This window comes from Manacus vitellinus, unplaced genomic scaffold (genome assembly GCF_001715985.3).
Source record: "Manacus vitellinus isolate BGI_N305 unplaced genomic scaffold, ASM171598v3 scaffold_23_pilon, whole genome shotgun sequence".
Taxonomy (NCBI): domain Eukaryota; kingdom Metazoa; phylum Chordata; class Aves; order Passeriformes; family Pipridae; genus Manacus; species Manacus vitellinus.
The window spans coordinates 3,291,385-3,316,383 of NW_021939718.1; the positions used below are offsets into that span (position 1 = coordinate 3,291,385).

The 24,999-nt window shown below is 36.6% G+C and overlaps 1 protein-coding gene across 6 annotated transcripts in view; it reads left to right on the plus strand.

The window, feature by feature from the left end:
- PAM (peptidylglycine alpha-amidating monooxygenase) overlaps positions 1 to 24,999 on the plus strand; it is a 95,503-nt gene that overhangs the window by 35,106 nt on the left and 35,398 nt on the right. For all 6 annotated transcript variants that reach the window (XM_018072852.2, XM_018072854.2, XM_018072855.2 and 3 more), the window contains exons 5-13: positions 975 to 1,062; positions 8,635 to 8,720; positions 10,470 to 10,553; positions 18,668 to 18,716; positions 19,191 to 19,258; positions 20,865 to 20,945; positions 21,044 to 21,120; positions 21,403 to 21,506; positions 24,657 to 24,844. In XM_018072852.2, the coding sequence (XP_017928341.1) occupies positions 975 to 1,062; positions 8,635 to 8,720; positions 10,470 to 10,553; positions 18,668 to 18,716; positions 19,191 to 19,258; positions 20,865 to 20,945; positions 21,044 to 21,120; positions 21,403 to 21,506; positions 24,657 to 24,844 (825 nt within the window). The remainder of the gene's footprint in view (positions 1 to 974; positions 1,063 to 8,634; positions 8,721 to 10,469; positions 10,554 to 18,667; positions 18,717 to 19,190; positions 19,259 to 20,864; positions 20,946 to 21,043; positions 21,121 to 21,402; positions 21,507 to 24,656; positions 24,845 to 24,999) is intronic.

Sequence of the window (24,999 nt, forward strand, 5' to 3'; positions counted from 1 at the left end):
CAGTTTCTATGCACATGTAAGAACAAGAGTGACTTGGCTTTGGAATTTCTGCTGTAGTATAAGGTTAAAAACCCTCCAATGTCCCTCTCTGTGAAGATGAGAGAAGAAAAATTTGACTGCATTCCCTGCGTCTGACACATCTTTTCAGTAGTAATAAAGGAATGTAGCTTGCTTTATTTTTAGAAATGCCATCACTGTACATTCATGGTTGATATTATTACAGTGTGATGTTGGTAAACTTTTTTACTATGGTAAAGAGGATCACAGTCACTTGAGAATCCAAAACAGTGTTTTAGCAGTGGCATAGGATAAAGAACGGACGTTTGAGAGGTGAACATTCACATCTAAGTTTCTAAGGATAATAAATATTTGGGCAATGAGATCGTGTTGACTTTAAACAAATCTTGTTTTCCACTCCAGAGGGTTTGACATATTAGTAAGAATCAATCATAATCCCTTCTTGAAACTGTCGTCCCAAAAATGATCCAAGAAAAATGTAAACCAGGTAGAATACTGGAAGAAGGTATCAATAATGCATAAGATTTTAGTTGCTCTTAACTGTAACTTACTTTTTGTTTGTGTTTTTTATGAAGTACAAAAGAAGTAGAAGAGTAGTTATAAATCTCAAGTGTAAATTTCAAAGGTAGTAAAATTTTGCGGTTTGGGATACATTGATACATTAACTAAGTGTCATAATTAACTTTTGGGGAAAATACAGTGGTTTTGATTGGGAACTTGGAATTACTTTTTCTCAATGATTTGAGTGAGGTACAGTATTTTAGCTTGAAAGGTGGCCTGTTCAGTGGAAATTTAAGGAAAGCTTGTAAGTGAAATGCAGTAGGCACATAAATGAGTGGAGACAGACATACCGTATTTCTAGTATTACAGAATAAAAATTGCTCAGAATGCTCTTGCATATGTGACTTAATGGGAGAGTATGGATAGCTTACTTCTTTTTCCATTCTGTTTTTCAGTTGACTTTAAGCCTCATGCCAGCATGGACACAGTCCACCACATGTTACTGTTTGGATGTAATGAACCCTCTTCTACTGAAAATTACTGGTAAGAGCTGCAACTTGCTTTTGTTACTACCCAGCTTTTGTGTGTGTGTGTGTGTGTGTGTGTGTGTGTGTTAATTGCTTCCATATAAACTTTTTCCATTGTAACAATTTATTGAAAAAGTATAATATTTTGGAATGAAGAAGAAATGTATGACAACCTATTCTTTCCACACTAAAGTGTTTTTTCTTTGTTTTTTAACTTAACTCCTCACTGAGGTAGAGAAAAATGTCTGTTTTATGATTCTTCATGGCTAATTGCCTGTCTCCATGGAGGAGGCAGGAGCTATTGTGAGCAGATTGTCATTGAACACTGACAAATCTAAGCTTCAACTACAGTTGGCTGCTTTTCTGTGTATGAAATACTGTGTCAGGTGTCCAGAATGAAACTAAGTGAAAGATAAGGTGAAGAAGATTCCTTTTATCAAGCGGTTTGGAGGTTGACTTGCCCTCCAAAATGCCTAAACAGTGAGAGCAGTGACACTAAAATAGGTATGGGAAGCCAAAGTGAAGAGAATGTGACGGTGGGTGGAAATTAATGGTCTGTCCAGTAATTTTGCAAGTTTTTTCCAGGTTTTCAGAGGAGAGCAGATGAGGTATTTTTGCTGATGCTGGAAAGGTTTATATGAATTATTCTAAACTGTAAGAAACAACTTTAATATAGGTTTTCTGATAGAGCTGTGTAATCACAATTTATCTTTAAGTATTTACTAAAAAGGTAACTAGAGCTAGAATTTAGAGCTAGCAGTATAGTAGAATATATTTTCAAGAAAATAAATGCATGTTTTGGGGAGATGATTTGATTAATATTTTAAACATACAACAAATTTTTGTAAAAAATTCTGTCTCCTTTTTACCTATCAACCGTTTTAATATTGAAAATGTTGTAATCTTGTCTTGCAAGAAAAGCAGGTGCTTAAAAAGTTCAGACCAAAGTACAGCTGAAAGCACAGAATTTCTATTAATTTCTTTTCCCATCAGACCGATTTTCTGTGGTTTTTTTTATCTTATATGATAGAATATACCTCTTTCATACTTTAATGTGAAAAATACACAACAGAAAACAGTTTCCATTGTGGCCTTTAAAAGCAGTTTACATCTTGAGTATCCTGTTTAAAACTGAATAGATTGTACTGGTAGTTTGTTTCATTTTCATATACCTGGAAGAAATTGTATTAGAGCCTTGAAATAATTCCTACATGATAGAATTATATTGTTACAGATTGATCAGGAACTTGTGTTGCGATGAAGTCATGAGATGATGCCTAAGTCACTTACAGCTGATGTTCTAAAGATGTTTGGAATAGGCAGATCAAAAACCAAAAACCTTAAAATTCTTCAAAGCTGAATCAGACTCGAATCTCCATTTTGAGACTAGGGTTCAGGTAGTTTGAGTTCCCTGGCTGTATCTTCACTCTCCCTGGAGAAGAATGATTGCCCCGCAAAAAACTCACCAGTGACAGTTTGTTCAGTGTGGCAGCTAATGCAGCTTTTGTTCTTGATTGCTGTACTTAACAGCTACCTGTCAAACGATGAAATACTTACTTAGTTGTGGCAGATTGAGCTTGGCTGGACACCAGGTTCCCACCGAATTGGTCTATCCCTCCCCTCCTCAGCAGGATGGGAAGGAGAGATAATATAAGATGGAAAAAAACCTCTTGAATCAACATAAAGGCAATTCAAGAAAGCAGAAGCAAAGACTGTGTGCAGAAGCAGAGGAGAACAAAATCTTTTACTCTGCTTCCCATCACCAGGCAGTACCCAGCCACTTCCCAAGAAGCAGAGCTTCAGCACAAGTAATGGTTGCTCTGGAAGACAAATGTCATAAATAACAAAGGCCCCCCCCTCTTTCTTCTAGCCTTTATTGTTGAGCAGCCATCATATAGTATGGAATATATCTTTGCTCAGTTTGGGTAAACTGTCCTGGCTGTGGCCTCTCCCAAGAACCTGCCCACCCACAGCCTGCTGGTGGGGGGAAACATTGGAGGGACAGTCTTTGATGCTGTGGGAGCACTGCTCAGCAGTAGCCCAAACACTGTTGTGTTATCATTACCTTTCTAGCTACCCATACACAGGACAGCACTGTAAGGGCTGGTGTGGGGAAAATTAGCTCCATCTCAGCCAAGCCCAATACATTAGTGTTGTCTTTAAATCTGATATTTCCATATGCAAGGCTTGATTACATTGTGCCTTTTTTTTGTGTGTGGTTTCTTAGTTGTGTTTGCTTTGCATTCTCAAAATGAAAAGCTCTTCATTCACTGTCTCATTATTTCATGTCCCTGTTTTTGCAAGTTTTCAACTTTCATCTTACTCTACCTTATCTGCAAGGCTAGAGAGATGATCATCTGTGTTCTACGTAAAAACGTGTAGACATCTACATATATGTCTTTGACACACTTGCATAAACTTCTATAAATGCCTGTTTGCAGGCATTGTAGCCACACGTGTGTATAATTAATGTAGTATTTTGTGTATGAACAAACGTGTGTGTATATGTACATATTTCTGTAAGTGTCTCATTTGTAAATATGTTCACTGAAATATTCGGCTGTGCAAAACTGTTTTATGTTTTTATAAGTGATTGCAGAGAGTAAGTATGATTTAAAAGCATGTATTTTCCTATTAATTCAAATTTGCTGGAGACATCTAACGTAATTTGGTTAAAGTAACTCTGATGATTGTGTATAATTTGTCTTTATTGTTTTTGATTTTGTTTGTTTATTTTTTATTCCTTTCGTTACCTGCAGTCTAGCAAGTGATGATTTCACTTGCTCTTCCATCAACTAGGAGAAAGAATGGTTGTTTAAGTGCACCACTGTAAGACTTGTTTAGGAAAGATTCTTCTCTTACATTTTCATGGTCAACATTTTTACAGACAGGCTTTATTGAATTAAGGGCATGCCACATAGATTTTTTTCTTTATTGTAGTTTCTTCATTGAAGTTCTGGGCAACATCAGTTGCATGGTTTGTAATCAGTTATAAGAACGTTAAAAGAAGTCAAGTCAAGAGCTACTTCTCATAACTTCACGATGTGGGCTAGTTGTATTACAGGAAAATGGGTCTTTAGGAGCATTCAGAATGCAAGAAAAAAATTTGTTCCCCTGGGGTGTGAAGTTTTATTCAGGCCAGTTTTGAGTGGGGAGGAATGGGAGAGAGGAAGATACAGCATCCAGATAACTGTTGGGATTAGCTGCCCTCTGGCTGGAGCCAGGCTGAGCCAAAATCTGTTATACCCATTTGGCCTGCTGCCTTTTGTGGTGATTTGACACTACTCATGCAAATGCCCCTGGCCTTTTGAAAGGCTCTCAAATAGTGTGGGTCCTGTTCTGGCTCTGGTGTTCACTGCAACATGGTAGAATCTTTATCTGAACAAATGCTCAAGTGCACAGGCCTTTCGCTCTTTTTGAAATACCATGGCCTTTCCACAGAAAAAAAACAAGTAGTCTCCTAGGGCTCATTGTCTCAGGTGTTGCTTGGCACGCAAAAAAAAATGGTGTAGCTGGTTCTGTTTCTTGATCGTAATTAACCCTAAAAACAGTTCAGCCATTATGGCAAGAAGTTTTGTCTGAGCTGACAAACTGTGCCAAAATTGAAGTAACATGTCTGAACTGATTGATCAGAAGTTCAAATTGTCTATAGATAATAAAGAATGCACTTGAATGATTTAAAAGAAAATGCTGAATTATTCAAAACTTGGGAGTCTTGTGGAAAGACAGGTCTTGTGCTGCATCAAACCTAAAACTGAAATGAACGCCCATGAATGAGCTGATTCATAGACGTAACCTTTAGTTTGAGATCAGGCAGGGCAACTTTAGGTAGTTATCTAATCAAATGTACAAGTACAGGTCATAGATCACCACCCAGTAATTCCTGTGTCAGACTAGCTGTTTCTGTTGGCAGGAGAGGATGATTTTGGAAGTCTTTGACAGCAATAGTTCAGTACAAGTTGCAGAAGATGTCAAGGCTGGTTCAGTGAAGTACTTGCATTTCACTGCATAAGGGAGAGTGGGGACAATAGAAAGAATTTTATTTCTGGGTGTAATTTCTTGCCATTGTGAGTGCCCCAGAATGTTCTGCAATGTTCAGCTCCAGAGCTAAAAACGATAATTTTTCTCAATCACCTCAATTACCTTTTTTTTTTACAAGTCTTGTTTAGAGTCAAGGTGTAGAGTATAATAGAGAAAGAAATAAAAAAAGGTTTTTGTTACCCTAATCAATGCAAATACTCTTAAAACAAAAGCCAAATACTGGCCTTGCTGACATAGTAAAATATTTTACTTTCAGTTTAGGTAATCAGTCAAAACCCCAGTGCCATTAAAAAAAACAAGCTCTTGAACTTACCCAAGACTGGGGAGAATGCCATTGGGAAGTCCTGCAGAGTTTGCAAAAAACCCAAAGATTCAAGAAGCAGTCACCAGGCTCTATTTTCATGCCCTCCCTTACCTCTCTCACTCACTAATTTTGACCACAGTCAAAAGTAGTCATTAATACTGTATAATACACAGTATTATACACTGTATAATACACAGTAATAATCCATTTTTAAGGTATTCTGTGCTACTCATTCTGTTTAGAATGTAATTTTTTGCATGTGAAGAAGCTGTGAATTTCAATGATATGTTAAATTTTTTATTTGTTTGTTAAATTTATACTTTTTACTAGCCCCTTGCTTTTAAATCTGTTCATCAGTTATATTACCTCTTCTTTGGAATCTCCTCTAGGATTGTTTTTTTTCTGAAAACTTGATGATTCAAGATCAGCATTGATGGCTAAATGAGAGGGTTGACCATTTTTTAAGCAAAATGAAAGAATAGTGTCTGTATTTTATCTTTCTCCCCTGAAATCTTCCTCCTCCATTGGCTAATGTCTCAGGAAGAAAGTGTGAAACAGTCCATGTAGGTTTTTTTTACCTAACTAATGTGTTCTTAAAAATACTGTGATATAAATGAAGGCTACCTGGCCCAGAGTGTGGTGGTGAAGCTGTGACTGTGCTTGTAGTTTCTGCTGGTGTTCTTCCTAAACAATCTCTTAAGCAGATTTCCAAACTTTGCATCTCAATACCTGGTTAGACCCCTGAAGTCTCTTGTGTTTTTTATATTGTAGCATTGGGAAGCTGTGTAGTTTTCAGCTGCAGCTGTGTCAATCAAAACATTTCATTTGCCCTAAAATAAGTTTTCCTTGTCCATTGGGGCATGTTTTAAGGGGCAGATGGCCAAACTGTTAGTTTTGAAGGTCTAAAAATATATGTTAAGAACATAATTAATGGAAAGGAAGAAGTGGCATTTTCTCTTGACACTCTCATGATTATGACAGTGCTTTCTGTCAGAAACAAATACAGTAGCCTGGTTGCAGTAAGGCTCACTGGGATCACAGAAAGGCATAATGTCCTGCTGAGATGGTTTGATATATATGCCAGAAGAGCTGGTTATTCCTGAGAGATGCTTGGAAGGCATCATTGTCATTTGCACCTGTGGCCCAGCCGTCCTCAACGGACACATTAGTGAGCCTGCTGGATGTCCTGGTCTTCAATGCTTTTATACTCTTCCACACACTGTGTGGCACTCTGTTCTCCCCAGAATTTCAAGTGACTGAAATATGTCATGCCTTATGTGTACAGACTTTTTTTCAGGTCTCATTTTACAAGCAGTAATAAACAGAAGAGGCTGTACCCTTTTGGTTTGGAATGAAAGCTTGGCATGGGTATCAACCTTTATCGCATCTGACTTGGATCAGTTGAAGTAGTCTAAATAGTTTCAGAGTAGGCTTTCTAGAAGTCATACCTGTGTCTGCTGCACCTGTTGAATGACTTCTACACTCCATGCTCAGCAATGTGATGCTTTGCCACTGAAGAAAGTACAAATACACCCCATAAATAAACCTAGATGATTGAGAGGGAGAAACATCTTCTAGGTAGGTGTTTGGAAAAGCTCCTTAGGGTCCCTTGTTTGATTATCCATGTATATCATCATATGGCCTACACCCATGTGGAGCAGTCAGCACCTTCTTGGATGTGATCCAGGTACATTGTGGAGTCTGTACGACTGTGCCTGACTGGCCTTTTACGGATTTGACAGTGTCTGTGCCCCAGGTTTACCAGCTCTTGCAGATTCAAGGTATCTAGACTTTATCGGTCTTCTGAAGTCTTTCATTCTCCAGCCTTAGTGTCACCTGCGAGGTTAGTTGCAGAGGCTAGTTAGTTAGAGGTTAGTTGCTTGCACAACTCAAGCTCTAAGTTATTTGAAAGTGTTCATAACCTGTTTGGTCTGTAACTGGGCAAACTCTTCTTTTTTGTTTTTGTTTTCCCATGGGTTTTTGTTTCGGGGGTTTTTTTGGTAGTTTTTTATTTGGTTTGATTTGTTTGGGGTTTTTTTAATGGTTGTTTCTATTTTGTGTATGTGTGTTGATTTCTCTTTTTATGAAAAACAAGAAATTGTGCAGTGGCATAAAAATTATGTTAAAGCAATGAGCTTGCATAAAGTACAGTGATGCCTTAAGCCCCTAATGGTTTTTTATTTTTCTAATATTTGTAAGCCTTATAAGTTTTATAAGCAGTGGAAGTAGACTCTAAAAGCAGCAACCCTCACATCCCTTTTCCTGTAGTACAAATAGTTTACACATTCCTTAACCCTCTTACCCCAGTCTATGCTCCCTATATCACTCCTACCCCCAAATCCAGTAGAAATGTTTAGTCTCTTGTCAAGGCAAGGCCTAGATTGTTTGGAGAATGCTTATATCTTGGCCTAAACCGTAGAACACGGTCAAGAATTAGGTGACTTTGTACCCTTTGTGCTCTGAAGATGGTGAAGATGATGAAGTAAAAGACCCCAGACCCATTTCTCAGGGGGTGGACCCCGGGGTGGTCCAGAGTAAAGACCACAGGGTGGACACATTTGGGATTGGATAGGTGGTATTATAAAATGTAACATCTCGGACGTCTTGTAACATCTTTTGCCTTAGCACAATAAACCCTTTCCTTATCTCACTCCTAATTAACTGCTCCGGAGATTTTTTAGCACCGACACATCCCACAGCATCAACAGGAAAGAGCCTGAGTGCCTCCTATCTGTGGGTTCATACACAGATTCCTGTCATTTTTTTTAATTTAAGAATTAAACAATTTCTAAATAACCAATTTTAACTTAAGGCTGTGATGTCTTGTGGGAAGTTTTTTCTGCTTTGTGCATGAGTCCTGTCCCTCTGTGTAAATGTGGCAGTCGTCATTTTGAGTCAGTTGAGCTAATGGTGCTAGAAATTTTCATGCTGTTCACTCTCACAAAAGTTTCTTCATTTTCTTCCTCACTGGCTGTTAGGCTAACAGGGCCTATCAGAACTGTCTATGGTTTTGTTACTGTTTGCCTGACACTGTCTTAAGGCAGAGGGAGAGAAATAAAAGAAGTTGGAATGTATACTGATATCTGTGAAAACAATCGACATTAAAGCAAATGTGTTTGATCAACATACATCCAGGAATATCTTCACAGATCTTGAAATTAGTGGGTTTGCATGTAATTCACCTGCCATTTTCTGATTTTAAGATTTAAAAAATAATATTCCCTTTTCTTTACTCATGTTTAGGGACTGTGATGAAGGAACGTGCAGAGATAAATCTAACATTTTGTATGCTTGGGCAAGAAATGCTCCACCCACCAGGCTACCAAAAGGTATTGTCCTTTTAGTGTGGAGTTCTTGTGTACAGGGGCAAGAGAAAAGAGAGGATATGGAAGTAAGCACCTGGCATATCTGGGAACCTCTTATAATGTTTCTGTTATGTCTAGTTGATGGAAACTATAAACATGAGACTCACAAAGTATGACATTTATTATGCTAGCTAATGTGCTTGAGGGGTTTTGTCATTCTGTTTGCTATAACATTTTGGGTTTCTGTAGGGGGAAGAAAGGCTGAGGGAGAGATAACTGTCATGATATAATGTTTATTTTTATATAGCATTAATCTTGTGTTTCCTACTATGTGTTACTGGAAGGTTACTATTTATATATCTTTAGTGGCACACAAACTGTACTGAAATATTTTTATGTGTTTGGAAAACCATGAGCAAGTTCAATTGAATTTTTTCTGTGTCTTAAATATATTGTACAATGTAAAGTGTTTTGCATTTCTTAATGCTTTGATGCAGTTGAGCAACATGCTTATATACCAATTTTCTTGTATGATAACTACTCTACTGAATTAAATCAAAATTTTTAAAGCTCCTTGGAGTGATATGTCTGGAAAACCGGAAGAAGCTGTTTTTTAATAACCACTAAGGGTCCTAGAAATATCTGTATAGCCTCAGTCTGAAAATACCTTGAATTCTAGAAGTTTTTAATTTAGTCTTTTACTGCCTATTTTCATAACCAGGAGCAGTGCACAATATCATAAAAATGTTGATTTTTCGTAATCTATTTACACACTTATCAACGTGAATGTTACTTGACTGCGTTATCAGAATGTCAATTTAAAAAATTGTTACTTGGAAGGTTCTGTGGAAGTCTGGTTCTTGGAGGATTATGTGGAAACTTTGCTGTTAAAACCCAGCGAGTAGTATTCTTCTTGTTTCTAAGCTGTCCAAAAATACAAGGTTTGTGGGGAGTATTCATAAAGTGGCCTCATTTTTGCACAGAGAGGCTGCAGTCCCATTTATAAATAGGCTTTACCTGTTACTGTGGGATTCTCTGACCAAATATGAAAAAATTACTTTCTCTGCTTCTTCTGGAGAGTGTTCATTGTAGAATTGGTTTAGAGAAGTTCCTTTTGGTGATGGCGATATTTTGCAATTTCATTATTTCAAATTATTTTAAACTTCTCCATTGTCTTCTGTGCCTGTGCTTACTTCTGTCAACAAGTAACATAGCTGCATTATGTACTCAAGATTTTTTCTGCATACAATATTAATTTACATCTCAAAATATTTTACTGCAAATCTTTTTATCTTATAATTCTCAATGTCTTCTTAATAAGTCAGTGTTAATCAGTTTGTATCATGTACAGGTTGCATGAGAAATGAAAGTTCTACCAAATCATACATGGATGGCAAAACTTAATTTTTATTTTTAATTTGTTTAATAGTGTTTATATATATATATATATAAATATATATGTAAATATATATGTGTATATATATATATATATGGAATCTAAATTAATATCATTTGATTGAGAGAATTCAGTGCAAAAAGCAGGTATCTATTCATTAATAACTAAGTTATGGTCCTGCTTCCTAATCTGGGAACACGTGTTGTGCTGGTGGTTTACCTGGATTTCAGGACAAAGTTTTCTTTACTGGTGTCTCAGTGAAATTTTCTACCCCATCTCCTAGCTATTACAGTGCTTTGTACTTTTTATATGGTTGGCGATGGTGAACCATCTTGTATTTTATTGTTTCTGAAAACAAAGCATTTTCCTTCTCTTAGGTGTTGGATTCAGAGTTGGAGGAGAAACAGGTGGCAGATATTTTGTGCTCCAGGTACACTATGGAGATATTAGTGCATTTAGAGGTATGTATTTTGGAAATTTGTTCTGTAAGTTGTATCAGTTGCAGCATCAAAATATTTGCATTACATGTAGAGAACAATTTTTCTGTTAGTGCCATTTACAAAGGTAAAGATCAGTGGGCGTATTTGTAATACAGTTTGTATAATAACTTGACGTTATAAATTTGATTTATCTATAAATGTTTGAAAAGTGAACACATTTTTTTCAAAATGTAGAGCAGAGGACATAAAGTAATGGAGAAGCAGATTAGTAATTCTAAATGTGGGGAGAAACTTGGGTTTTCCATATATAATTCAGTGTTCTCTTTGATAAAGTTGAAACAAATAGCTGTGAACATCCTTAACCTATCCCTTACTTGAGTAGATGGTGAAAAGATTATGTACACTGGCCAGCCAGTCACAGTATCTGTATTTGGAAGTAATATAACTTGTGGAGACAGTGTCACTTTTTTTTCTTTTTTTTTTTAAGGATGAAGCACTTATTTCAAGCATGGCAATATGCTTATTGTTGTCATTGAGTGCTTCACAGAAGCACTGAATGACTGAGGTTGGAACAGACCTCTGGGAGTCATCTTGTCCATCCCCACCCTGCTGAAGCAGGGCCGCCTACAGCCTGTTGCCCAGGGCCATGTCCAGGCATCTTCAAGGGCAGAGACACCCCAGCTTCTCAGGGCAACCTCTGCCACTGTTCAGACATCTGCACAGTGAAAAGTGTTTCCTGATGTGCAGAGGGAACCTCCTGTGTTTCAGTGCGTGCCCATCATCTGTGGTCCTGTCATTGGGCACCTCTGAGAAGAGCTGACTTCCGCTTCTTTGCACCCTCTCTGCAGTTTGAAGAGTCCCAGCTCTCTTATCCTTTTTTCACAGCAGAGATGCTCCAGTCTCTTCATCATCTTCATAGCCCTTTGCTGGACTCTCTCCATGTCTCTCTTGTACTGGGGAGCCCAACCCTGGACACAGTGTTCCAGATGTGGCCTCACTAGGGAGGAGTAGAGAGGATCACCTCTGCCAACCTGCTGGCAATACTTTGGCTAATGCAGCCCAGCATACCATGTGCTGGGGCAGCAAGGGCACACTGCTGCCTCATGGTCACTTTGGTGTCCATGGGGACCTCCAAGGCCTATGCTACCAAGCTGCTTCCCAGCTGGGCAGCCCCCAGACTGTGCTGGTGCCTGGGGTTGTGCCTTCCCAGGTGCAGGACTTCGCACTTCTACTCATTGAATTTCATTAGGTTCTTGTCAACCCCTTTCTCCAGCCTGTCCAGATTCCTCTGGATGGCAGCTCAACATCTGATTGTGCTTGTCCCAGTCACTTGTCCCAGTGCATTGTCATCTGCAAACTTGCTGAGGGCGCACCTGACATATATATATATATCTCATATATATATATATATGATATATATAAATATGATATATATATTCATCCAGGCCATTAATAAAGGTGTTGAACAGGACTGGAACCAATATTGTTTCCTGGACTACACCATCCTCCAATAAGACAACCATTTAACCAGTGTTCAGTTCACATCACTGCTCATCCAGCCCATACATTATGAGGTGGGATGAGTGAAATTTGGATTTCATTAATGCACCTTGAGATATTTGTGATGTGAGATTTTGGGGGGATTATTTTATTTATTTTTTTATATTTCATATTGTACCTTTTTCTTTAAACATGAAATGCCTTGTTCAGACACCTTTGGGATGCGTGTATTCTTATTCAGTCTGTAAATCACATCCTGTGTAAAGTTTTTAGGTTAGGACCTCTCTGGTCATCAAGAGTAAAAAATGTGTGGGTCGTCATTCTCATGAAACTGTTCTGTGATATGTTACTGCGTAGGATTTAAATGAGAATGTGGAGATCCTCATGGGATAAGAGATAATGAAAATGTTGGATGAAGAAGAAGAAGGAAGTAGGCTGAATAACAACAAAAAGGGGAAGTTATAATGTAGCATAATGGCAAAATTGGTAGAGGAGGAGGAGGAAGGAATAAACTGAGTGTGCCAGCATTGTTTAAATGAAGTATATATGCAAATATGCACAACTGAAGTTGAAAGAATTGATTTTCATGAGGAAGTTCATGAGGGACCCTTACAACCCATGGGTTTCTCTGCCTGCTAAAATCCTGAATAATTAAAGTCACAAATCTCTAAAGAGAGCATATTTATTGAGAGCCTGCTCATTATTGCTTGGGGACAGTGAGAGTTCTCACTGTTCATTTTCACTCTTAAGTATAATATATGAGTATGTAGTTATTAAGAAAAAGAAACAAATGAGACCAGTAATCTTCATTGCATATTAGCCAAGAATGTATTCGGAAATTTTTATTAATAACTTCACTTGTTGGTCAAAACTTCTACTCAAAAAATCCACTTGCAGACTTAGAGAAACTACAGTGAAATGAATTATCATCTGAAATTAAGACATAATTTTATACCCCTGAAACACCCCCCCCTGCAGTAGTCACCCTTATTTTTTGCCTAGAATATCTTGCAGGACTTAGAAATGTCATGGATATAAACCTGCAAAATTATGAAAATTTAAGAAGTGTGAACTGATAGGACTATGATGTAGGGGGTGATACTAGTATCATTACAAAAGGTAAAATCTGTCCACTCTCATGTTCCACTCTTTCTAAAAAGAACATTTCTTCATTTCATTAACCAGGTATTAAATTCATTCTCCTTTCCATCCCTTCTTAGCTTTAATCCTGAGCTAAGAATTCTTATTTAGGTATGCACTTTATGCTCAGATATCAAAATAAAGCTTATTGTACCTTGTCTAAAATGAGCATATTAAAAAATAAGTTGGAAAACCAAAAATACATTCTGCCAAAAAATGGGATATGTGCAAAGAACCATCTTAGAAAAACATCAATTTCTTTACTTTACTTTCTTCACTTCTTATATTGCAATAGCAAAAATTATATTTGTTTGGAGTTATGGCTGATAGTGGATACAGTTTTCTAACAAATAAAAAGTTTTCTTTGTCTGCCATGCTATTATCTTAGTCCTTTCCAGTACATGTGAGAATTTAGTTGTTATCCTCAAGAATCAAACTGTTTAGAAGTTATCAATAATGTCTTTTAACTTAGTCTCTATGGAAGGTTTTCACATTGTGTTATTTTTATGTGTGCAAGTGTTGCATTCTTTGAAGTAATTTATAATTTTTGTCAGATGCTTGGGCAAACTTATGGAGAATTATTTGATTTTTTTTCAGCTCTGCCTCTTCCTTCATTCCCTTTTTTGTTCTCTCTCCTTCTTGCACAAGGAACAACATTTGCATTCTCAGCTCCTTCTCTAACTCCCATTTTTTTCCATGAGGATAAGATTTATTTTTCCCTGCTATCATTCCATACAAAAATTATGATACCCATATTACATATACTAACATAGATGTACCTGCTTTTGTGCAGGGTGTGTGTGATTCTTTGTGTTGGGTTAGGTTTTGGGTTATTTTGGTTGGGAGAGTAATTATTTTGGACCACCAAGCTGGCAGATATCTTAAAAATATCTGTTTCTTCATAAGTCTGTGAGTTGTACATTGCCATTGAGTTGTAGCCTTATTTGGAACATTAGATTCAGTGTGCTTCTCTTTGATATTCTTTTGAATATCCTAGTGTCTTGAATAAAATTAATTTTGCATATTCACAGATATTCATGGCTATGACATATTATGATATCCTCTTAGCAAATCAATCATCTGTGACCCTTACGAGGTATTCAACTGTTAAAAAATTACGCTGAGTCAGTTTCAGCAATTGTTAGTCTCCTTTCTATTTTGAAAGTAAGTTGTGAAAATGTCAGTGGGGGGACTGTGTTTGCATTTTGAATAAAGGTAGAGTTTCATTCTACATGTTACTAGACTTCTAAAAAGAATTTTGCTGAATTGATTTTGGATGAGTGAACAGCTTGGCAATTGCAAGCACCTTCACTTCCATGGAAAAAACAATTTGAGCTAGTTTTCTTTTATGTATATTATACTAGCTATCAGTATTGAATGCAGCATACTGAATTTGTCTCATTCTTTACCAAGACTTCAAGTTCATTTTTGTGCTGCATGTCTTTGCTTTTTAAATATAACTTGAACAAAGTTACTTCCCTGTGGGCATTAGCTTTGGAATTGCCTTGCTCAGAGGTTGTGCTTACCTTTGAGGCTACTTCTTATCTTTAGTGAGGCAAAGCCAATTCTGAGACTGTATGTGGAGATTCTGGTACAAATCAAAGGCTGACTTTGAAATAACAAGGGGTTTGGAGCTTCATAAAAAGTGCTGCACTGTTACAGTGAAAGCTTTTAAGTATTCTAGTCGCCATGTGTGAGTGCTATAGTGTTCCTATGAAATATTAGAAATAGAATAATGAAGAAGCTGAATAAATAGTTTGAGCAGTGTTCAGTAGTTTATAATCTGTGTACCAAAAGTGCAGAGAAAGTAGGTTTTGAAGAGTGTTTGTTTTTATGAGTAAAAAAAACCCCAACCGTATAATTTTAAGCATCTACAAAGCCATGGAAGTCTATGGCAGATTATCATGCATGTAATTAAAGAGTTCAGGATTGTTGATCTGGATAGACAGATTTAGCAGGAAGCTTGTCAGACTCGTGTTGCAAGTCCTGTCAAAATCGGCTTACAGAATGAGAGTGTTTCTCTTCAGGATAATTTGCCTTCACTTCACATATGAGTATTTCATTTGACAAACTTGAGTATTTCTAGTATTTGAGATATTTCTCCTAGAAAATATTATAAACAGGAGTAGCATAGGTGATTCTTTTTAACTAATTTAAACATTTATTGGCAGTTAAACTTGGAGTGACCATTACAATGTTGTCATGTACAGTTTTTTAAAAGGATATATTTAAAATCTGAAGCCGTTTTAACATGCACCGTCGATTGCCATGGTCGGAGGGGGGATGGGGCCGTGACACAGCATGGATGGGTTCAGAGACAAAGTAGAGGTGTAGATGGAATCCTTTATTGAGGTGTGCACAGGATTTTTATCAGTTCAGGCGGGGAAAGGGCCAGAACATGAGGTGGAGCATGAGACAGACAAATGGGGGAACAAATTGGGATAGGGACACAGGCAAATTGAGAGGAATGTGGGAGGAGCCGGGGAAGGAAATGGAGCAGGGAAGCAGGCATGCCTGGGCACGCCCGGGGCAACATACAAAAACTGTAAAGTCCGTATAATAAAGTCCTGACAATCACTGTATATCTTCCTCCATGCCTGGAACTGTTCCCATCCTGAATCTTGCTCCTTCACAGTCTTATTTTGTTTGACTTAGGTAAATAAAAGCTGGGAATATATAATATGTGTTATAATTGGACACTACACAAGGCAATCATAAGCACAACTTCTGGTTTCATTTGAGTTGGAAATTCTGCATGGATGGTTTGCTTTCATTTGAACCTGTTTCTGAGTTATATAAAAATGCATTTTCCAGTCTTTGCCATATGGCAAATAGTAACTAGTAACTTCTTTGTCCCAGAGCAGTGCATGTGTACTGAATATCTGAAACAAAGAAATCAAAGGAGTTAGGCTGGACTGACAGATCGCAAAAGAGATGCTAGATTTTGTTTGGTTTGTGCATTGTTTAAGCGTATTTTTGCTTAGGTCAGACAGTGAAGCTTGAAAAGAATTAGCCCTGAGAACTGACATGACCCCACTGTAGTCAGCATTCTTGGGTGGAGGGTTCAGAGCTTTGAGTATTTCAAAGCTGTAGGGAAGGAGAATCAAGAAAACATCATTTCCATTCTGTAGTTGTTAGAAAAATGTTTAGCCAAGTTATGGCTAAATATAACTACAAACAAAATAATAAATTGCTGTAGGAATTCCCTAAAACTCTAGACCAAAGTGTCCATCTGTTATTTTACTCTTAAAACAGCACTGTAGATCAAATACTTGTGCCACAAGTTGATTTGTGTTTCTCCTGATACTGATTTAGATGGTTACCTTTTATAGTAACAACCACAACTTTACCACTATCTTCACTTCATTTTGAAATTTCTCCAATTAGATGAAAATACTGAATAAAATCTTTTTCATAGTCTGAAAATGTAAATAGTGTTAAAATACCTTAATATTGCCAAACTTAAGTATATTGGAGTTCTTTCTTTCTTCCTGCTGTGCTATTTTTAAAAGAGGTACTATGACATAGTAAAGGTTAAATTTTTCAAACATGACTCATATTTGGCACATGACAGGTTTGGTTTTATTTTCTTGGGATAGTTTTTGCAGCAATCTTCAAAAGACCAGATGGTGATGTTTTCAACTAAAATTCCGAAACTGAGAGACGCAAAACTACTGATTGCATTTTAATTCTTCTAATTTTATTACTTCAAATGATAATGTTTGAGAGGAAGCAAGCATTTTCCAATTTTCATTGAAATCGATATAGTACAGACTTTCTAATAATGTTAAACTTATGAAAACTGAGTTCTGCAGCATCACCTGTATTACGTGAATAGCCAAAAGTTTAGTCAAAAAATTTAGTTTGAAACGAGGAGGGTGGGGCAAAAGAGACTTCACAAAGAACTTTGTAGCAACCATAGAGGTATTGAAACTGTAAGTGAAGCTTCCTACAGTGAAGAGTAGAGGATGAACAGTAAACACGTATCTTGAACTTTTTCTAAAACCACTGACAAAGAATTTAATTTCTCTTTCTCTTGAATGTTTTCCAGCCATTCCCCTGCTTCTGTCCTAATAGCTTAGTCTTTCTGGTGCTTTTGGATTCTTAATTTGGCAATTTGAAAGAAACATTTATTATCTGTGATTGAAAACTCGTGCATATTCTTGCATGACACCTATTCAATACAACTAAAGTAGTAGGAGATCTTGATGAAAGAGCTACTGTTGTAGCTTTGCTTTTCTGTGGATAGTGAAGACTCCCTTTTTATTGTTATTTTCAAAGGTTTACTGATTCAGATTTTTAAATCCAAAAGTGTTTGTGGGATGCACAGAGGTCAAGTAGCTGAGAATTTGCAAATGCCATAATGATGAGCCTAGTGAAATTGTGTTAGCAACTAATTCACATGCGTAACACATGTATTAATTTGTACACTTGCATTGTGAACATATGGAAAACAAATTCTAATAAATTCTAGTATCAGTGGTGAGTAAAAAACAGAGCTCGTAGTAGTGAGATGGCATGTGACTGAAATAACTAATGTTTGAAAAACTAAACTGATACTTTTTAATCAGTAAAGTCTCCCTATTTTGTCCCAATCTGATCATTATCCTTGCTTCTGTTCAAATGCACTACTTTTTTCAGTTTGGAATCTAGCTATTGGTGGGAGGAAAAACTCTCTGAAGTAACCACTTGTCAGCAGATCCAAAGCTACTCTGTTCTCTTTCTCATCTGAAGCATATACTGTTAGAGGATATTTTTTAAGAATTTTCTATTTACTTCTTTTGGAATTAGACCCATCTTCTAACTACAGCTGTTATTGTTATACACATAAGAAAAATAAACTTCCTTAAAAAAGAACAAAGATTGAACTCCTAGATCAGCAACTAAAACTGAGTAACTACACAGACAATTTTATCTTTATATTAAAACATCAAACATATAAGATAATGAAGATACAGTACATTAACAAATAAAATAGCTATTTTTACTCACCTTCTGGGATATCCAGTGAAAAACAGAATCACTTTCTGTATTAGTATCTTAAATTCACCTCTTGTCTTTATTACAAGGATTTCTGGCAGTTGCAGTATTAATGACTAATATCATCACTTTTTACAAATCTTTCATTTTTCTAACTGTTATCAAAATACAGTTTTGTTTGAAGCTAAACAACTTTTTCTGCTGTTGTAAACACGATGCTGTTTCATCTCTCAGATGCTAGTTCATGACGATCCAGAATTACTACTGTCATAAAAGCAGTCAGTTTTTCATCCACTGCAGTTTTGCTCTGTATTAGGATTTTGCTACAAATTCAGTATTGTGATGTTCAGGTTTGTGCAATTTGAGTAATGTTTACATAGTAAGAAGGTTTGACTGCAAACAATAAGATTAAAACTTGTTCTGATATTTTTTACACAGTGAAAGAATCTTATTAATATGTAATAATTTGCAGGGCTTCAGTTGCTAATTATTAAACCGTTTCATGATTTGTACAGATAAACACAAGGACTGCTCTGGTGTAACTTTACATCTGACACATCAAAAGTGAGTATCTTTAAAAATACCTATTATTTTTTTCATCAGAATAGAAGGTATGGATTCCTTTGAAAACACGTGAAATAAAAAAAATACATACTTCACAATATTAAGAATTTTGAAGTTATGTGATATCTGTTGGCAAAAGATGTAATTTCTGCTAAGAAACTTGACAGTCAAGTGGTGCTATCAGTACTGAGCTAATCCAGTTTAAGAGCATCATATTTAGAAATCTGGGACAAGAACAGCAATTATGTAGATGATAGTTTTGTCCTATTTCACATACTTTGCAAAAAATGCTTTAAGAATTGTAGCACTGTATGAAAAAAAGGAGGGAGGAGGAGGTGCTGTATAACAGCTTCTTTCTTAGCAGACCTGTTTCAGATGTAATTCAACATTTAGACATTAGTGGTGTTAAATGGTATTGCATATCGTGTCACTTGCAGAGCACTTGTTTACCAGAGCTTGGGTTTTGAATTGCAGGCAGCCTTTGATTGCTGGAATGTATCTAATGATGTCTGTGAACACTGTCATACCACCAGGCGAGAAAGGTGAGTCATTGTTCTACAAAGGGATTATATAATTTCAACATCTGATTTATTTTTATTAGTTTTTGAAGAAGAAAATTCAAGAAGAGACTTCTTGAATTCTAGATGGACAAATTATTTGTTACTTAATTAAGCAAATTATGAAAAAATAATTATGTTGAAGATTGTATCATATTTCCTGATGACTACATCAGTAAAAGCAATCAATGCTGTAGAAACACAGTGTTGTACAAAACAATAATGATCTGTGCAACTTTGAAGATTCTAGGGTTCCTAAGAGTATTTCTTTGATTTACTTTCATCTTAATATTTTTACAAAAAAGTCTCTACCTATTTTCCTTCTTTTCCTCCTAGAAAGCCATAGAATATTTTAGACTCTTCTTCATCTGTATTTGTTATCCATGATACTTGTGATTCTACTAAGAGTTCAGTTTTAATGAATGAATTTCTACCAGTAAGGAGTTGCTGTTTAAGAATTTTATTCCTATGTTGCTGGTCGGTTAAAAGGTCAAAATGCTGAAAAAACATTGTAAAAGAAAGTTTCCTAACAGTTTCGATTCAGAATCCTACTCAGTGGATTTTATCTGAAACTTAGCTTGGATAGTCACAGTATCCCTTCTTCAGGCTACCGTGCAACGTTCCGTTTTAAGGAAGTTGAACACTGACTTTACATTTTCCTCTGTTATACCACGATTTTAAATTAGATAGCTGAGAACACCATTTGTCCCATTTACAGTTAGCTGCCTAAATAGGATTGAGGTGATCAAATGCTCAGCTGACTCCAACTGTTTAGTGAACTCAGAAACTTGAAACATTTTTAAATCTGAATTGAAACTTCACATATTTTGCCCTTTAATATGAAAACATATCAAATTAATACCCAAACACCCTCCAGAATCTTTGGTCAAAGGGACAGGCAAACAGTTCTGTCCCTGTTGATAGCTACCTTCTCACGTTCAATCATATTTACAGTTTTTAAGTAGAGCATGAGGTTTGTTAGAACAGGAAACATGCAGCCACCTCTCAGAGAGGCATCGGCAAAGGGATTTTTCTGTAGGCTCTTCCTTAGTAGTAGCAATATGTACTGTAGCTAACACAACTACTAGTCTTCAAACACTGTACAGCACTTCCCTACCAAAGTCTGTGTCTAACCCTAGACCTCTAAGTCTGGGCCTTTAAAATCAAGCTTTCCTTGTAAATTTCACTAGTTTAGAATTATATCAGTTTATTTTAGTTTTCTCCTGAAAGTTTACATGTTTATTTTGAGTGTCCCTCAACATAGTCTGTAAGCAAATGTATTACTTTATTTGGTTAAATATCGGTAGCGTACACTGGAAAAAGTACTTCTGGCTTTCAGCCCAATTTTGTATGTACGTCACAGAAAGTAATTTTCAACTGACCTTTATTATATTTTATTGGGTTTTATTTGCAGATTTCTTGAGATAGACACTACAGAAATATAAGATGTTATCTATTATCTTTTGAAGTTGTCTGTTGTCCAGTGTAGGTATACTTTTTGTAAACCATACTGAATGAGTACAGTAATTAACTTTTATCTGTTTGATAAATAATGTGTTTGTCATTGTTTATTGCTGTCCTATTTTAACAGTGGTTGATGCAGACATTGCCTGCCATTACAAAAGATTTCCAATGCATCTTTTTGCCTACAGAGTTCATACACACAGACTAGGTAAGAGGTTTTTTTTCAACATAGGAGTATCAAATACGTAACAGAAAAATGCTGACACTGCAACGTGTTTATGTCTCTGGTTCACCTGTATCTTACAGGTAAAGTAGTGAGTGGATACAGAGTGAGAAACGGTCAATGGACATTGATTGGTAGACAGAGTCCGCAACTACCACAGGTTGGTTGTTTTTTGTAATTCTAACTGTAAATTTTAATTATCTTTATTCAAAACTGAGAAGCTGAATTGGAAATCGTGTGCCCACGGATCTGCATCCTGCTGTTTCCACTGGTACATGTTGTGGTGCCACTGGGAGTGAATGTTGCTAAGTATTATTATCACAATTAGATTATGATGCAAAAACCATTTCACATGGGTATCACTGTCATTCTCATCAGTGCATATTGATGTAAATGATATGAAACACTTCCACTGATTATGGTGAATCATCCTGTCTTTCAGGCTTTCTACCCAGTAGAACATCCAGTAGATGTGAGCTATGATGATATCCTGGCAGCCAGATGTGTGTTCAGTGGGGAAGGCAGAACTACAGAGACACATATAGGGTAAATTTTGTCTGTTTGCTCCATTTCCTCACTGTGTTTTTCCAGGATACTGGTTCTATGAAGAAATGTGTTTGTTTCATGTCTTCTTCCAAGGTAATTCTAAGACACGTTTTCTGCCAGAATGTTCTGTTTTGTTTCTAGTCTATTCAAGATTTAACTCTACACAATGTTCACTGGCTTTACTTACGTGAATATTCACTTTGCTGAAGTGTTCAGAACATTTCTCCAGTGAAGCTTTGCTGCCAAACACCTTACTCAGGTGTTGGGCTGATCTGCACTTAGAGAAGGATAGAGAATATCAATTCCAGAAAGTACATTTTTAATAAGGTGACATTATTGACTGTTTATAGTGAAATAATAAAAACTTCCCAATTTCTCTGCATTATTCTGGAAAGAAAGTTTATAGAAGCTTATAAAATTTTGATAGTTTGACCTGTTGTAGAATCTAACCTTAAAAATTTGGACCAATACACCAGTTACCTTTTTTCAATATAAAAATGTACAGGCTTTTATGAAGAACAATCAAACCAGAAATTAATAATAATGTTAAAAAGGAAAATCTGAACGGTGTTAGTCAGTGGTGCTATTCAGCTGTGGCAGACACAGCCCTATAAGATCAAGTTGACAAATACAGCTTTAAAAATCGATGTAATATTAATATTCTCTTAACTGTCTCTGGCTCTTTAAACTGTAATTTATTGCATGTGTAGAGATATGAAGATACCCTGCAGAAATCTCTCCACTCTGGGAGAATGTGCTACAGCATCCCAAGGAAAGAAATTTTAATGCACCGAGCACCCTAAGATTGTATCTCAGTAGAGGGTTAAGGATTCAACATGGATTTATGGCTTTGCAGTGAATAGTTAAAATACTGATGAGTAACAGCTGAGGTAAAATTAGTTGAGAAGAGGTTTTTACAAAGGTTGTCACACTAAAAACATATCTAAAACCTCAATTTAATTGTTGATCTTTTATTCGCAAGTTCAAAAAGTTTCTGTCGCATTTCTGGAACCTACAAAAGTAGTTCCTGTTTGCTGAATAATCCTTACAGTTTAAGAAGCAGTCTTAGGACAATTAGGATATTTTCTTTCAATGTACTAGTATACTTTCAATAGGAAAAGTCTCTGTCCTTTTCATTACAGTTATCGTTATTATTATAATTAGTATTTTATTATTTTTATTATGTGTATATAATTGTTATATCACATATAAATATATAGTATAAATAACATATTATTTATTACTATTATTGAGGCCCCCTGGTGGTCTAGTGGTTAGGATGCAGCACTCTCACCGCTGCGGCCCGGGTTCGATTCCCGGTCAGGGAAACTCCCCCGGGCAGATGGAGCTCGTCAGCCTGTAAGGTCCTCATCTAGAGAAAGGCACTCTAAACAAACCCACGTCCTGAGGACCTCGCTGCCACCGTCCGAGCTCGCTCGGCCCCGGCAGATGAACCTCAGGATTAAAGGGTGGGCTCAGTTCAGCGCACACTGTGTCTCACCTAAAAAATCCACTGCGCAGGCTGGAAGGGGAATGACCTTTCCCAAATCTTCGTTTGCGAAGACTGGCCATGATATTACTATTATTAGTAGTTTTAGTATTACTATTATTCAGTGTTATTTATTTATTATTACTTAGTATTATTATACTGTACTACAAGTTTTACTTCATCCCACTCTGAGGTGGGCAGGACTGGGGGGAGTGAGGGCCTGTGTGGTACTTAGTTGCCACCTGGAATTAAACCAGCACAAACGCTTAGACACAGTAACACGTGTCAGGTGAACCAGGTTTCATGTGGTTTCCACATCCCCTTTTCTACTGGAGTTTCGAAGATGAAGCAATTACAGTGACAGACACTGGAGGTCCAGCAGTGAAGTTAATGCTTTCTAAGAGCTTAAGCAGAGCTTGCCCAGTCAGAGCCTCATTTCTGTGGCCTCCAAGGAATGCTAAACTTTCAATGCATGGAAAAATACCAACTCCCCTTTTGAAAGAGTCTCTTCTCCTCTGTTCCCCCTGTCTCCCCTCTGGCTTGTGTCATTATTGTTGCTATGGTGAATAAATGAATGCTGCAGGATGCTGCTGGAAAAGTCAGCACTGACGTCTTTTGCAAACAGCTAATAGGCCACCCCTGTATCTCTTTTATGAGTGTGGCTCACTGGTTAATTGTGAAAGTTAATTAAAAAATCTCAATGTAAACCCCTGTGTTTTGGGAACTTTTCTTTAAAAGTCCCAGTTTATTCCATTGTCAGGATTCTAACTCTAAATAAAAGGTGTCGCCTCATACGGTAGAGATAAAAACAGGAACAGATCACAGTTGTAAAAAGGCCCTGTATGGTCTGCTTCACAAAGTAATTTTTTTTCAGAAAAAATCTTCCTTGCACCAGCTGTTTTTTCTACTGAAGACAGGATTATGTATCAGTACAGAAGAACCTCTTCTGTTTCAAATACATGCACAACATTTAAGAAGAACTGTGTTTTGCTAGTGTTTAATCATTCCCCTTGCAGTCATGTTTTTGTTACAGAAGCTTATGAACAAGTTATTCTCAAGATGACAGTGCTATATTCTCTTTAAGAGATACTTATGGTGTTTTAATATGTAATGAAATTAAGTTTTGCTGCTTTAGAACCAGCGTGATTGGACAATAAACAGATACATTTGAACATGGGGGCAGGGGGAAGATTTGTCATAGAAGATAACCACTGAAATCAAACATAGATGTTATTTGCAACAATTTCAAATTACATTTGCCCAAGATTGACAGAGAAGTGTATGAATAGTGATGTAATGAATGATGCAGTTCTGTCATATTTCATCAGAACGTTTGCATAGTTAATCACACAGTGTGGACTATGTGGAATATACTGGGGAAATGAGAAGGAAGAGCAGTTTAAATAGGGGACGCAATTTTCTGTAGAATCAAAACAAAATTGTTAGGAATTTCTGAGGTACATGGGGAGCGTGTATTCTTCAGTATAAACCAAAAGAAACTTTTGGTATTCGCTGTAGTGAAGGTATTACATTTTTTAGTGTGGGACATCTAAATGTTTCATTGCTACGTTTTAATATTCTAATAAACAAGTAGGATGAATTAAATAGCAGCTATATTCAGGTCCTTTTTTTAAGTGTCACATCTTTTCTGTGTTGTGTAGGGGTACAGCCAATGATGAAATGTGTAATTTTTACATTATGTACTATATGGAAGCCAAGCATGCTGTCTCATATATGACCTGCACTCAGAATGCAAACCCTGAGATGTTCAGAAATATTCCACAGGAGGCAAATATTCCTGTTCCAATCAAGTCTGACATGCTGAAGATGACACATGGGCATCATGAAGGTCAGAAATACTTGTAATCCATTTTATTCAAGTTGTCTTATGCTCACTGATGTGTTTCCCTGTGTTGTTTTGATATGCAAAATTCTCATAAAGAGGTAATGTAATTCTGCATAAAATTCAAATTGGTAACTAATAAACCATTATGGGACTCCACT